At 38.5% G+C, this 13,587-nt stretch overlaps 1 protein-coding gene across 8 annotated transcripts in view; it reads left to right on the top strand.

Moving 5' to 3' along the window:
• Positions 1-13,587, top strand: part of ATE1 (arginyltransferase 1) — a 141,731-nt gene that overhangs the window by 829 nt on the left and 127,315 nt on the right. For all 8 annotated transcript variants that reach the window (XM_072972025.1, XM_072972020.1, XM_072972024.1 and 5 more), the window contains exons 2-5: positions 2,255-2,318; positions 4,663-4,725; positions 8,590-8,693; positions 10,663-10,917. In XM_072972025.1, coding sequence (XP_072828126.1) covers positions 2,255-2,318; positions 4,663-4,725; positions 8,590-8,693; positions 10,663-10,917 — 486 coding nt within the window. The remainder of the gene's footprint in view (positions 1-2,254; positions 2,319-4,662; positions 4,726-8,589; positions 8,694-10,662; positions 10,918-13,587) is intronic.

The raw sequence follows: 13,587 nt of genomic DNA, 5'->3' as shown, positions 1-13,587 counted from the left end.
GTGAGCGGGCCGGGCTGGCGGGCGGGGAAGGGCGTCGCGTCCTCGGGGGCTCCGCGGCGGGCCGGCAGCTTCGGGGGTGGCGGCGCCTCGGGCGGACTGGCCGGAGGGACGCGCCCAGGAGGGAGTCCCGGCCCAGCCCCTGTCAAGTGGAGCGAGTGCCGAACGAACGCGGCTCTCCGGAGAGTGGCGTGGCTGTCAAAAATAAAAACGGATCTCACCTCTGATTCATCAGGGAAGCTTCTGGAGGCTTATTCTTCACACAGGTGCTCAGACGTGCGAGCTAATGATTGTCTCGCAGGAGCCGAGTGTGGAAACAGGTGTCCATCGTCAGTAGGATGGTGGGGTACGTGATGGCACGCCTGACGGGGAGCGCTGTGATGTGGTCAGTTACGGGGGCTCACCTGTAAGTGCTGATGGTGATGTGGGAGGATCCCGGTAGTAAGTGCGGAAGGCGAGGTGCAGGACAGTGAGTGACGGTCGTGCTGTTTGTGAAGAAAACGGTGTGTGTGGAAAACACACGTGCGTGGGCATCCACGGAGGACATGTCTCTGGGAGAATGTAACAGGGAGCTGGTGACCGGAGTCGCTGCTGGCGAGGGGCCCTGTTTGTACTGATGTGTGAAAATTGTTCCAGTTGTTTGTGTGCCATGTCATTTCTCCACCCCCCTCGATGACAACAAAGCCAGCCTACAGTACCCCTCACCCCCAGTCACGACTCAGGTTTCTTTCGGAAGGTTTTTTGGTTTGTAGACAACATCATGTTTGTCTCTTGCCTTGTCATGCTTTGGCAACAGTAGAAACTCTTATTTTGAAGAATAGTGTGGCATTGTGGAAAAATGGGATATTTACGAAGGTGTAAATTTGGGTGATTTCCGTATTAAAAAAAATTCTACCCTACAGTAAGGGAATGATTTGGGTGATTATGGTGTGTCCATCTACTCATTGTTTACTAGGTGCTTCTTGTGGGGGAGACGGAGTAGAATGTAGTATAATGCAAACATTAGGAGTGACGATTATGAAGATGAGTTAAGTGGAAAAAACATTTAGAGTGGTGGGATAAACGGAGAAAATAAGCAGGATGGAAATAATGTCTGTGGCATGATTACAGGTCTGGGAGGAAAAAAAAAAACCCAGCAGAAGCACACGAAATGGTGACAGTGATTGCGTTAAGGTTATTAGCGATTCCTCCCTTCTCTCTCGCAGAATTTTAGAATTGTGATTATAGTATATATGTAAGAAATAATTGATATTAAACCTGCCTGAAGTTAATATTTAATAGATCCTTAATTATCTTTTTCTCGTAATTTTATTAAGAGAAAAACCGATTAACATAGATATCCTTTGTTTAAAGTTCTATGGAAACAAATCTGCTTTCGACCTTTTCGCCTAAAGAGAGAACTGTAAAAATTTCTACCTCGATTTTGATTTTAATAATACAGGGCGCCCCATCTATCGGGTAGGTAGGTTTTATTATTCCTATTTCACAGAAAAGGAAGTTGAGCTTCAGAGTAACTTGGTGTTAATGAGCGCCCGCCAGGCTTCTGGACATTTCTGCTGTGCTTGAGCACCCATACTTTTCTCACATCCTTCTTTCTCGAGCCTGTCTCTGTCTTTACATACGTCTGTTGCAGTTTACTGTTTACAAGGGTAAAATTCATTTTTCTTTTAACAATAACTCAATGTTTTCTTAGTCTTTATTTTTTTTCCTGGTTGCATAATTATTTCATCATATTGATAATACCACAGTCCCAGTAGTCACTTTTCTGTTCCTAGGCATTTGGATTTGTTTCAGGTTTTATACTTAAAAGGAATATTATATGTATAGTTTTGTCCTGTTTTCAATATATGAGACTGTTCTGTAAACACATGTGAAAACCAGGAGAACTTATTTGCTTTCTAATTCTTCTGAAAAGACCAGCTTATTAAATTATGTGGGATAATATTATGGTTTAAAGGTGTGATGTAATTTGATTGCAGTGAGGACCTAAAATTATAATGTCATAGAGACTATTGACTAATCCTGAACTGAGTGTGATCACTTAATTTTAAAAATTAGGATAACCTTGATACATCTTGTATTTCATTTGTATTGTGTATTTTGTCAGACTAACAAGTATGCAGTATGTACAGACTTTCATTTCTCTCCTGTGAGCTAGATATATTTTTTGCTTCAGTATTCACATTTTAAAAATCATGTGAGTTTAGAAAAGTGAGAAGTTCCACCTGCTGTAATAACATGGCACTTATTTTTTCAGGCATGTGGGCACATTCCATGACTGTTCAGGATTATCAGGATCTCATAGACCGAGGATGGCGAAGGTAAAGGTCCTTGATGCAAAGATACTTCTGATATTCCTCAGGTTCTTCTCATGATTGAACAATATTGTTTGCCTTTAAAATATTTTCCTGTTGTTGAAAAGAGATTTAAAAGAATTTTTATTACATTCTGTTGTGTAGAGATTTGGTTCTCGTTTTTAGGATGTTTATAAGGAAAATTTGACAAATGTGGAGAGTACATTATAGTGAACCTCATATACCTATCACCAGGTTAACATTTTGCCAGTCTTGTTTCATCAGTTTTCCTTGCTCCCTGCAACGTACTGAATGTTGGTGTTCCCGCCAAAGTTCGTATGTTAAATCCTAACTCCCAATGTGATGGTATTTGGAGGTGTGGCCTTTGGGAGGCGATTAGGTCCTGAAGATGGAACCCTGATAAATGAGATTAGAGCCCTTATAACAGACCACAGAGCTCTCCCTTGTCCCTTCTGGCACGTGAGGACACAACAAAACGATGAACCAGAAGGCTTGTCTCCACCTGACAACAAATCTGGCACCTTGATCTTGGACTTCCCAGCCTCTAGAACTATGAGGAGTAAATTTCTGTTGTTTATAAGCCACTCAGTCTATGGCATTTTGTTACGGCAGCCCCAGTGGAATAAGATACCTCCCCACTCCCCCCACAAAATTATTTAAAGCAAATTTCAGATATCATGTCATTATAGCTGTACTAAATATGTGTTTCTAAGAGGGAAGGATTTTTTTCTTAACATATCCAGAACACCACTGCCATACTTTACAAATTTAGTAATCATTATTTGATGTCACCTGTTACCTAGTTTTGATTAGATTTTCTGCTTGTCTCAAACATTTTCTTTCTCCCCCCATTGGTTAATTTGAATCAGGGTTCCCTTAAGGTCCACACATTGCTTTTGGTGGCTAAGATTTTTTGGTAGTTATTTTTATGTAGATGATTTTAGAATAACTATTAGGTGAAGTTCCTTACATAAACGTGAGCAGCATTAAGTGCCCTGTGCCACTACTCCCCAGAAGACATGGGCTTGAGCACAGCACATGAAGCTTCGCAGCTTTCTTCGAAAGGTAGATAAATATAGTCACATGTTCAAAGACTGCCATGATAAGGAACTTTTTTTTTTTAAAGGTACAGGGAAGGTACTGAAGGCTCTTATGTCAGAAGTTTGATGGAATTTGTGATTTGGAAGTGATCATTCAGATAGCAGAAAGGTATCTGAGGGGGCGATTCTGAAAGCTGGAAGACGAGTTCCAGAGGTGATTGCAGTATCCAGATGTGAGATGGTGAGGACCACTGTCGTCGTCAGGAGCAGTGGCTGTAGATTAGGAGATAGATTGGGGGAATAGACTTACGAGACATTTTAGAAGTGGCGCACTTGCTGTCAGGATAGGGAGGTGCATTAGAGGGAAGAATGTGGGAGGACCCCCAGGAGCCTGGCTCGGGAACTGAACTCATGTCTTTACTGGGGCAGCCATAACGAAATACCACAGATCAGGCAGCTTACGCTAGAGGAATTTATTTTCTCATGGTTCTGGAGGCTGGAAGTCCAAAATCAAGATGTCCACAGCTTTGGTTTCTCCTGAGGCCTCTCTCCTTGGCTTGCACCTGGCTGCTGCCTTGCTGTGCCCTCATGTAGTACTTTCTCTGTGCATTTGCATCCCCTGTGTTTAGTGTCTCTCTTTATGTCCAGTTTCCTTTTCCTTTATGGACAGCAGTCAGATTGGATTAGGGCGCATCCTAACAGCTTCATTTGAAACCTAATCACCTCTTGCAAGGCCTTATCTCCAAATACAGTCACACTCTGAGGTGCTAGTGATCAGGACTTCAACATAATGCATTTTGAGGGGACAAACTTAAGGTCATAATATCATGACTGCATTAACTGAGATCCAGAAAGCATGGAAGGGATCAGATTGGTTTGGGGGTACATTGTGCTTGCACATGGAACCCCCAAGTGTGGATGGAGTAGGCAGCAGCACACATCAGTCCCACAGCATCCTGGGCAGTTTTCTCTGCCCTTTCCAGTGATGAGGGAGATGGTAGCGTCGAGGCATGGAAGGGATTGCAGATGCTGAAAAGAGGGTAATTGAGATCATTACCCGTGGGGTACACGTGTAAAGGTTTAGAAAAGAAAAAGCTACTGTGGCCCTTCGTACACCCACATTGCAGTGTTGGTTAGCTTATGAGGAGTAACTAAGCCTAAATGCATTTTTAAGTGTTAATTAGATTTTACCCGGTTTTTGTTTACCTGTTGGTTAGATTTTTCCTTAGATTTTTGTACCCCTGTACTAATCTACTTGGCTACATTTGAGAAATTTGTATGAAATTAACAAAACTATTTTATAATTTTAGAAGCGGAAAATACATGTACAAACCTGTCATGAACCAAACTTGTTGTCCTCAGTACACAATAAGGTAAGAATTTTGACTACTAGAATTCTATTAATATGAAGATTGTGTATAATTTTTTTGGTAGAATCTTGCTTTTTTCTAAATGTTTATTTCTATTCTAGGTAGACATTCTTTATAAAGGAAGGCAAATGAGTTGTGTTTTTCCTGCATACTGATGCTATATTCATGTGCCGATCAATAGTTTTTAATAATAATGTTGGATTGTTCAGATATAAATATGATATGAAAAAATATACTGTTTAGCAATCTAGACAATAATACATGAAATATTGGGAGAATATTGGTAAATACTTAACTTACTTTTAGATACTAAATTTTTATAGGTTTTAGCTTAGGGTTTTCCACATTCTAGTGTACTGCTCGGCACAGTGATTTTATTCAAGCAGTGTCGTAGGGTCCTGTGTGAGGAGGAGGGCTGACGCTTAACCCGTATATATTCAGTCTTGTTTTTGTCATTGGAAAACTTAATCTAAAAAGTCTTTTTTCTTTTCCTATAAAGTGTTTGCTTGCTTGATTTTATATAATCTTTTGTCTTTCCCCGTGCCCCTCTTCCTCTACCCTAACGTGGAAGGGTTTTTCCTTCTCTGATTGTAAAGGTCTTTCTCTTCTCCCTCATCCTCCTCCCCATTCCCCCTTTCGCCTTCTGGTAGAAAATAGGGAAAGTACGTAAACATTGTAAAGTGCGTCTGCAGTTCGGTGTGTGTGTATGTACTCTGAATAAAAATGCAAACGCAGTTGTGTCCATCACGCTTGGCTTGTCCTCACAGCTGTCTCCCTTAGTTGCTCTTAACCTGTTTTGGAATTAAAGACTATTTTGAGAATTTGATGAAAGTTACAGACCCTCTCTGCAACAAAACAGTACAGTAAGAGAGGAGGCATATAGACAAAAATATGTAACATTTTACGCAGTAATTTTAGGATGATCACTGACTTTCAGAATGCCGCTGATTACTGGTTAAGAATCCTTTCTCTTATCTCACTGGTCATAGGCCTGGTACAATAAAGAGAAAAGATGGATGTCTGGTTTGCTGACAGCATCTCATGTAGTTTAAAATGACAGAGTAGCTCCTTCAGCTTTAATGGTTATGAAGTGGTGGCATCTTCAAAGGCACAAGTCATTTTGCTTCAGATAGCAGTTTATTATTGGAATATGGCTAAGATTCTGTTCAAATAAGTGTCAGGACTGAATTCTGAGAATCTTTAATCAGAAAAGGTCAATTTTAGTGGGTGAAAGAAAAAGGTAAAAGCTTCTATAATTTATTGGGTGCCTGTCTCATACAAAGCACTAAAGGATTTGGTTAACATTGTAAAACAAAATAATTATAAAGTGTGAATTTTTCTTTGCATTTTATAATTTTGCATGGAATCAAACATTTCCTGAATTGTTATCCTTTACATAACTTCAGTGTTTATATCGATCTTATGGAGTCATTTTGCATATTTATTCTTTTGATTATACTACAGTGAGGCCTTATGAGGCATTATGTAAAGGCAAGGCGGTCTAGCCTACAACTTGGCTTCTTGTGAGGCAGACCCGGGGGCCTGCCCATATGTGAGCCTGAATGAGGATGAACCTTCCTGGCTATGAATTTTTGCTTTTTTTTTTTTAGTTTTATTTTTTAACAGTATTATGTCTGCTAATAATTTAAAGAATCAAATAGTTCCGTAAAGCTTATTTTGCAAAATAGCAATCCTCTGAATCCCCCATCCAATTTTTTGTTTCCCAGTGCAGTCACTTTCAAATCTCTTAACTGATTCTGTCTTTAAGTAACATGCTTATATAATTATAATGCTTGATTTTTAAAATTGGCTTTCCCTATTATCTCTGGGCTTCTCTCTTTGAAAGACAGAGGTTTAACTTTATTTCACCCCTACCCCACTGTCACGTTCAAGCTCGTGTTTGTTTATTTGTCCTCATCCCCAGCTTCCAAATACTGTCCTTTTGGATAGATGTAGTCACGTCATTATGCCTGCGTAAACAGGCCTCAGAGCTCAGCTGCGTAGTATTCCATGATTGCTTTTCCTTTCCTGCACAAGTTTTTACTTTCCCTGGAGTTGATCGTTGCTATTTTTAGTTCCATTGTTTTCTAGGTACTTCCATCGGTATAAATTTCCTCTTGGTGTGTTTAGATGCTTTTTACTCGTACCATTTTTATCTTCTTGAAGAAGATCTCTTGTGGAGTCTTCTGACCTGCTCTCGTCTGGACAGGTGGTCTGTACCCCTTGTTTGTCACTGTCATCCTGTTATCTCTTTAACTGTCATCCTGAGGATTCTCTTTGGGTCTTGAGTTGGATTCTGTCTCCTCTACCCTCTTTCTTGTATTATCCCCTCATTTTAGTGAAGCATATCTTCTAATAGCTTCCTGAGAAAAAAAATGCATGAGGTGAATTTTTTGAGACTGTGTGTGTCTGAAAATGTGTTTGTTCACTATTCAAACTTAACTTAAAATTTGGCTAGGTATAGAAGCGTAGATTAAAAATAATTTTCCTTAAGAATTTTGAAAGCTTTGCTCCGTTGTTAGGGAGTCCAGTGTTGAGAAGTCCCAGTGGCATTCTGATTCTTATTCCTTTGTCCACAATGTACTTTTCCTCTTGGGAGGTTTTTTGGTCTTCAGTGTTCTGATATTTCATAATATATTTGGCACTGTGTTTTCATTCATTGCATGCAGACTTCAATGTAGGGGCTCCTCCCATCATGTCCTTCAGTTCAGAGAAATTTTCTTTTTTCGGTCTATCTTCTCTTTTCCCTTTTCCTTATCTCTTCTATAATGTCTTTATTCAGACATTGGACTTTTTAGACTGGTACTCTAATTTTCTTTTCAGTTTTCCACATCTTTTGGGAGATTTCCTCAACTTAATTTTCCAAATCTTCTGTCTTCTGTTTAACTTGTTATTCTATTCTATTTTACTTCTAAGAGGGATTTTTGTTCTTGGACTCTTAAATTTTTTAGACTCCCTTCTTCCTGTGTACTCTTTATCCATAGCCTCCAAATTGCTTTCCCCAATTTTTTTGCACCTATCTTTGTATTAGATGCCCTCCTCAAGTGTCTGGTGATTCCAACTTTCCAGTGTCCCCACTGGAAATTTTACCTACTCTGTTGGGCCTTGTTTACTGTGGGCTTTAAGTAGGGTGATCTGGCTAGGCTGCTCTCTGGAAGAATCCCTGATGTCAGTATTTTAAGGTCTGATCACATTCTGGAGAGAAAGTACCATCTGCTGATGTTCGAGCTGGATCAGGGAGTGGGTTGGAGGTCTCAACATTCAGCATGTAGACTTCTGTTGAAGCTTAGTGTTTCCAGTGCAGTCCATTGCTTTCATCTGTGCCTGTATCCCTCATATAAGAGACCTTATTTTTACTCTTTCTTAAACGTTTGCCGTTTTCTTCTGGGTTGTGTAGAGAGTCATTTGTGTAAAATGTGGGAGACTGTCATATATGTAACTGCTTCCAAAACAGACTTTCAAGGGATCTTCTTATTCTTAGACTCACTTTCACTCTTATCCTCTGAGGTATCAGGTATCACCAATTCTTAAGACTTTTAGGGGTAATGTAGAGAAAATTGGATAACCTCTGGCTTAGGATTCAGCTTTCTTTGGTCTGCTGAGTCAGTGAGCACTGTGCATCGGCTTTCTGGTTTCCAGCATTTCTCCTATTCGTTTTTCCCTAGTGGTTTATGTCTTTTCCCTTTTTAAAATAATCTCTTAACTGTAGTTTAGTGAGATGTGGGGTGGGATTAGAGGCTACATTAAGCTCTGTCTTTACCCAGAAATCTCAGGCATGAACTTGGCCTCATTGTAGTACTATGCAGAAGTGATTTGATTTCTTCAAAATTTGAGTTAACCTTTTAAATATTTATTTTGCTTTCCTAGGTGCCGACCTTTACAGTTTCAGCCATCAAAATCTCACAAGAAGGTTTTGAAAAAAATGTTGAAATTTCTGGCTAAAGGGGAAATTTCAAAAGGACATTGTGAGGGTAAGATGAGATGGGGTCTAAAAACAGTTTACTTGAAATTGATTTTTCTTTCCGAGGTTCTTACTTTCAGTCATTTCTTAGGAGGGGGAAGGGGTCCCACTATAATCAGACACTGCTGTTACTGTGATGATGATGGCTGCTCTTAGCCCTGCTGTCACTGTTACCACTGGCCCCTAAATCAAGGATATGGGGAGTATATGCCAGGGAAAGTCTAGTTTGGGAAGAAGAGAGGACCACTTTAAAGATGTGATTTCCTGGAGTTTATTGAAATTTTAGTTTTCACAATTCTTTGAGAACTGTTAATTTTATTTGATCCTTAATAGGCTTGTGAATTAAATAGAAAGAGGCAGTATCCCTAGAGAGATATAGATGCTTACATGCAACTCACACAAGATTGCATGACCACTTACAGTGCTGAGTAAAGCTCAGCTTTTCCGTGCTTGAGGAAGGTCTTCAGTAAATTATATTGCCTGAAATTGTTTCTTATTTTCTGATAAATTTTGAATTGTAAATTTTCCTTAAAGGTAATTAGTAACATTTAATTTACTTGGGTTACAGATACTTTGCTTTTTCAGTTTTTTCAGAGTTTTTGTTGCTTTTTTTTTTTTTTTTAAATTTCCTATAGGCACTGCCTAATACGTGACCATAAAAATTGGGAATACCGCCCATTCCTAGAGCTCTTTCTCATTTTGCTGTAGAAAATGCCTAATCCTGGGAGCCTCCCACCCCAGTCTTAGGTTGTTAATCTGTTCCCCAAGTATGTTTTGAATGCCTACAATGTCCTAGTACCTCTTTTAAGCACTGGAGGTACAGTGGCCAACAGGACAGGTAAGTTTTTTGCCCTTGTGCACTGTCCTTAACAGACCAGAATTCAGAACAACTTGGAGCAGACTTGGCAGAGCTGGGGACAACAAAGAGGCTGGAGGGCTCTAGGTCATATTGGAAACATCAGAATTTTGGTATAGCTCTGTTTAGTAATGTTGATGTATAACCTTAAAGGTGAAACGGATTTTCTTGGTTAGTTAGTATACAGTTTTTTTCAGTGACCAGGAATCATCCTCTGAATTTCAAAAATTAATATTCAGATTTTGAGGATGCTACACATTTGTTTGTTTTATTTTTTGATGGGGAGGCAATTAGGTCGGTCTGTCTGTCTGTCTATCTGTCTGTTTGTCTGTCTGTCTGTCTGTCTGTCTGTCTATCTATCTATCTATCTATCTATCTATCTATCTATCTATCTATATCTGTTTATTTTTAATGGAGATACTGGGGATTGAACCCAGGACCTCATGCATGCTAAGCATGCACTCTACCAGTGAGCTATACCCTCCCCAGGTTGTTCATTTGTAAATTGAGGATTGCCTGTCTTTTTATGTAGCTTTTACATTTAAGTCTTTATTTGACTTGTAGACTTCTGAGTTATTTATACCTGTAACTTAATTCATAGGAGTGCTAATACTTACTAGGGTAAAAGTTTAACAAAGAGACACCAAAATGCATAAACTGAAAAATGATAGAAGTCTGTTTCTTTCCTCATATAACAGTCCAGTGAGGGTGTTCCAGATCCATCTGCAGCTCTGCTCCCCCCTCAGCCATTCTGGGACTCTCTTCAACATATCATTTCCAAAGTCACTCTGGTTTTTGCTAATCCAGCCAGTAGGGAGGGGGAAGGGTGGAAGTTCAGGATCATAGATTTCCTTAAAAACAAGCGAGTCACAATTGGACATTTCAGGTGGTTATATTCCATTGACAGGAGCTTAGCTACGACCTGTGAAGGGACTGGCAGTACATTCCCTTGTAGTACATCATGGTCTTAACTGCAGCTCTGACTTCAGAAGACAGGGGGATGGATTTGGTGGACGCTCACTAGTCTCTGCCACGTTGAATCGAAAAGGGGCATTTTTCCCATGTGTGTCTTAATTGTGTCAGACGGCCTGGCTGACGGACTTGGATCTTCTTTGGTTTGTAGATGAGCCTATGGAGCCCACCGTGGAGGATGCCGTTGCGGGTGACTTTGCATTAATAACGAAATTGGATGCACAGTGTGACCTTAGAACGCTCAGTGGTGACTTCAGAGAGAGCTTAGAGAGTGAAGAGAAGAAGAAAATAAAGAGCTCAAAGAAGGAAGAATCTAATGAATTAATTCAGTCACAAGATATAGAAGAGAAGTTGGGCTCTGGTGAACCATCACATTCAGTTAAAGTGCATACAGTCCCTAAGCCAGGTAGTGGAACTTTGTTGTCAGACCTTGTTAAAGTCATACTAAAGGATTTTCTTTGGTGTTTGAGACATTGCAATCCCTGGGCCCTCTCATGAGCTCAAAAAGTGAATTACTCATGAAATCTGTAAAACAGATCACTGTTTTACACAACGTGTTATTACCTGGAGTTGGATGAACAAATCATCTTGTTTAAAAAGCCTGAAATAATAGCCTTATTATCCTCAAACACAGACATTTTAAAAGAGTTCCATTTCTTTTTGCTACCTTAGGCCCTAGAGGCTTGAGAATCAAATTTTTGTCAGACGGTATGGTGCTAAACGTTTTAATTTTTGGTGTTGAGTGAGACAAAGTAAATTTTAGATACTATGTCCAAAACGTAGACATTGTAAAAATCTGCAGTTTATCATTAGATTTCTTTGTGTAATCATAATTAGAGTTCAAAAATTTACAGATTTTGATATTTAAGTTCACCTTTAATATGGTAAGATTTATTTCTGTATCAGTTATAAAAAAATAGGCTTAGAAAATTTATCCAGTATTAAATGGGTTTATTATATATATGTGTGTATATATGATTCTTTCAAAATTTATTTGGTTAAATGTCAATTTGCATAGTTATTCTGCTTCAGTTCTTGAATTTATTCTTATATTTATTTATACAAAATAATCCAAGGGAGAGATTTTTATACCATTTTAGTTTTTTTGTTTAAATTGTAAGTTACATATGTTTAAGCGCAGAAAACTTCGCATCTTTATTGAATTTTTTTTTTTTAACGTAAGGATTTCTTGGTATTTAAATTGATGTTGGTCTGAGAGTTCATCCTAGTTGATAAGACTAGTCCAATAAAATATTTTGAATGACTTAGATAATTTCTTTCAACTCTTACTCTCTTGGGCATTAGGGTCAGTCTGTTTACTATTTTTATTTTTTATTATAAAAATTAATTCTAGTTTATAAAATTTGAAAAACCTTTATTTTGAAGAATTTCAAACATGGACAAATGTAGACTGAGTATTATAATGAGTTTTCATGTACCCTACCCTTGTTTGAGACAATTTTTGACTCATGGTGGCCACTCTTTTTTTTCTTCAGTTTTATTGAGAGATAATTGACATACAGCACTGTATAAGTTTAAGGCGAGCAGCATAATGATTACATCACGAAGTGATTATCGCAGTAAATTTATTGTGATGAACATCCATCATCTCAGATAGGTAAAAAGTTAAAGGAATAGGAAAAAAAAATTTTTCTTGTGGAGAGAACTCAGGGTATACTCTCTTAACAACTTTAATATATAACAGCAGTAATTATATTTATCATGTTGTACATTACATCTCAAGTATGTTTTTACTCTTATAACTAGAAATTTGTACCTTTTGACTTGCCTTCATCCAACCCTGCACCTGATCACAAGTCTGATCTCTTTCTCTGAGCTTGTTTGTCTTTGAAATGATGGCCAGTCAGCTAAACTCATATCCAGTTCCCCCTTTCAGTATTGCATTGAAGCAGATTCAGACATTATATCATCCTGTATTTCAGAATGCATCTCTAAAAGCAAAGTACTTTAAAAAACATACTCACAATACCATTATTAAACCTAAGTAAAATTCCTTACTGTTAACTGAATATGCATTATGTAAATTTCTAATTTTTAAACAATTGTTTGCATTGGGATCCGAATCTCTTTAGATTTATAGGTTCTCATTTCATCACTCCCACTTTTTTATTGCCGTTTGTTTATTGAAGAAACTGGGTTGTTTGTTCTGGGTTGTTGGTCCCGGTCTCTGTATCTGACCCATCACATCTTATGCGCTTTCGCATGCTCCTCTGCTGCCTGTAAGTTGATAATTGATCTAGAGCCTTGATCAGATTCAAGATTAAATTTTGGGGTTTTTTTTTGCTTTTTGGAGGAAGGCAAGTCTTAATCAGATTCAAGTTCAGATTATTGCTTTAAGAATTGGTGAGGATTTGAGGATTATTTCACGAGTGGTGGGGTATTGTTTCAGGAGACATACAGTGTCTGGGTGCCTCTTTTTGTTAAGTGCTGCTGGCCATGGGTGGTCAGTGTGTAAATCCATTGATCCCTTAGATTTTCGAACTTTTTCATTTATTTTTCATTTACTGACTGAAATACTTCTAAAAAGAGTACTTTCTTTGCATCTATTTGTTTCCCATAAGATAAATTCTTGATTCTTGCATTTTATTTTCCATCCTTCAAAATAACATTTTCTAATAGTGACCAGTTAATTTTTTTTTTTGTATCATTGTGAACTCATGGATCTGAACACATTTGCTATGTTGTAATTCTTTGCTCCTATGGGAGCTTCTCTAAGTTGGCTTCTGAGTCCTTAAGATACAGTTGTGCTAGTCTTGACAGCTTCCTTGCTATCTGGTATAACGTGATACTCCTGGATCATCTTGTACAGCCATTTCTCCAAGGAGTCCTGGTTCCTTTTGATGGAAAATGGTACTTGGAGATCACAAACTAGGTTGGATGTGGCCATTATTGCTACTGGCTTGGTCATTGTTTTCTAGTCCTTTTCAGTGAGCAGGCTTAAAGGTTCATGAATTCATATTGATATTTTCAAATCGAATTCAGGACTGTAGTATTTTTATCTTTTTTGTTTGTTTTGCATTTGTATCTTGTTTTTCCTGCACCGAGTAACCTAGTT

This window comes from Vicugna pacos, chromosome 11 (assembly GCF_048564905.1).
Source record: "Vicugna pacos chromosome 11, VicPac4, whole genome shotgun sequence".
Lineage (NCBI taxonomy): Eukaryota > Metazoa > Chordata > Mammalia > Artiodactyla > Camelidae > Vicugna > Vicugna pacos.
Note: the sequence above shows the minus strand (reverse complement) of the source record. Positions and strands in the feature narration are given on the sequence as shown.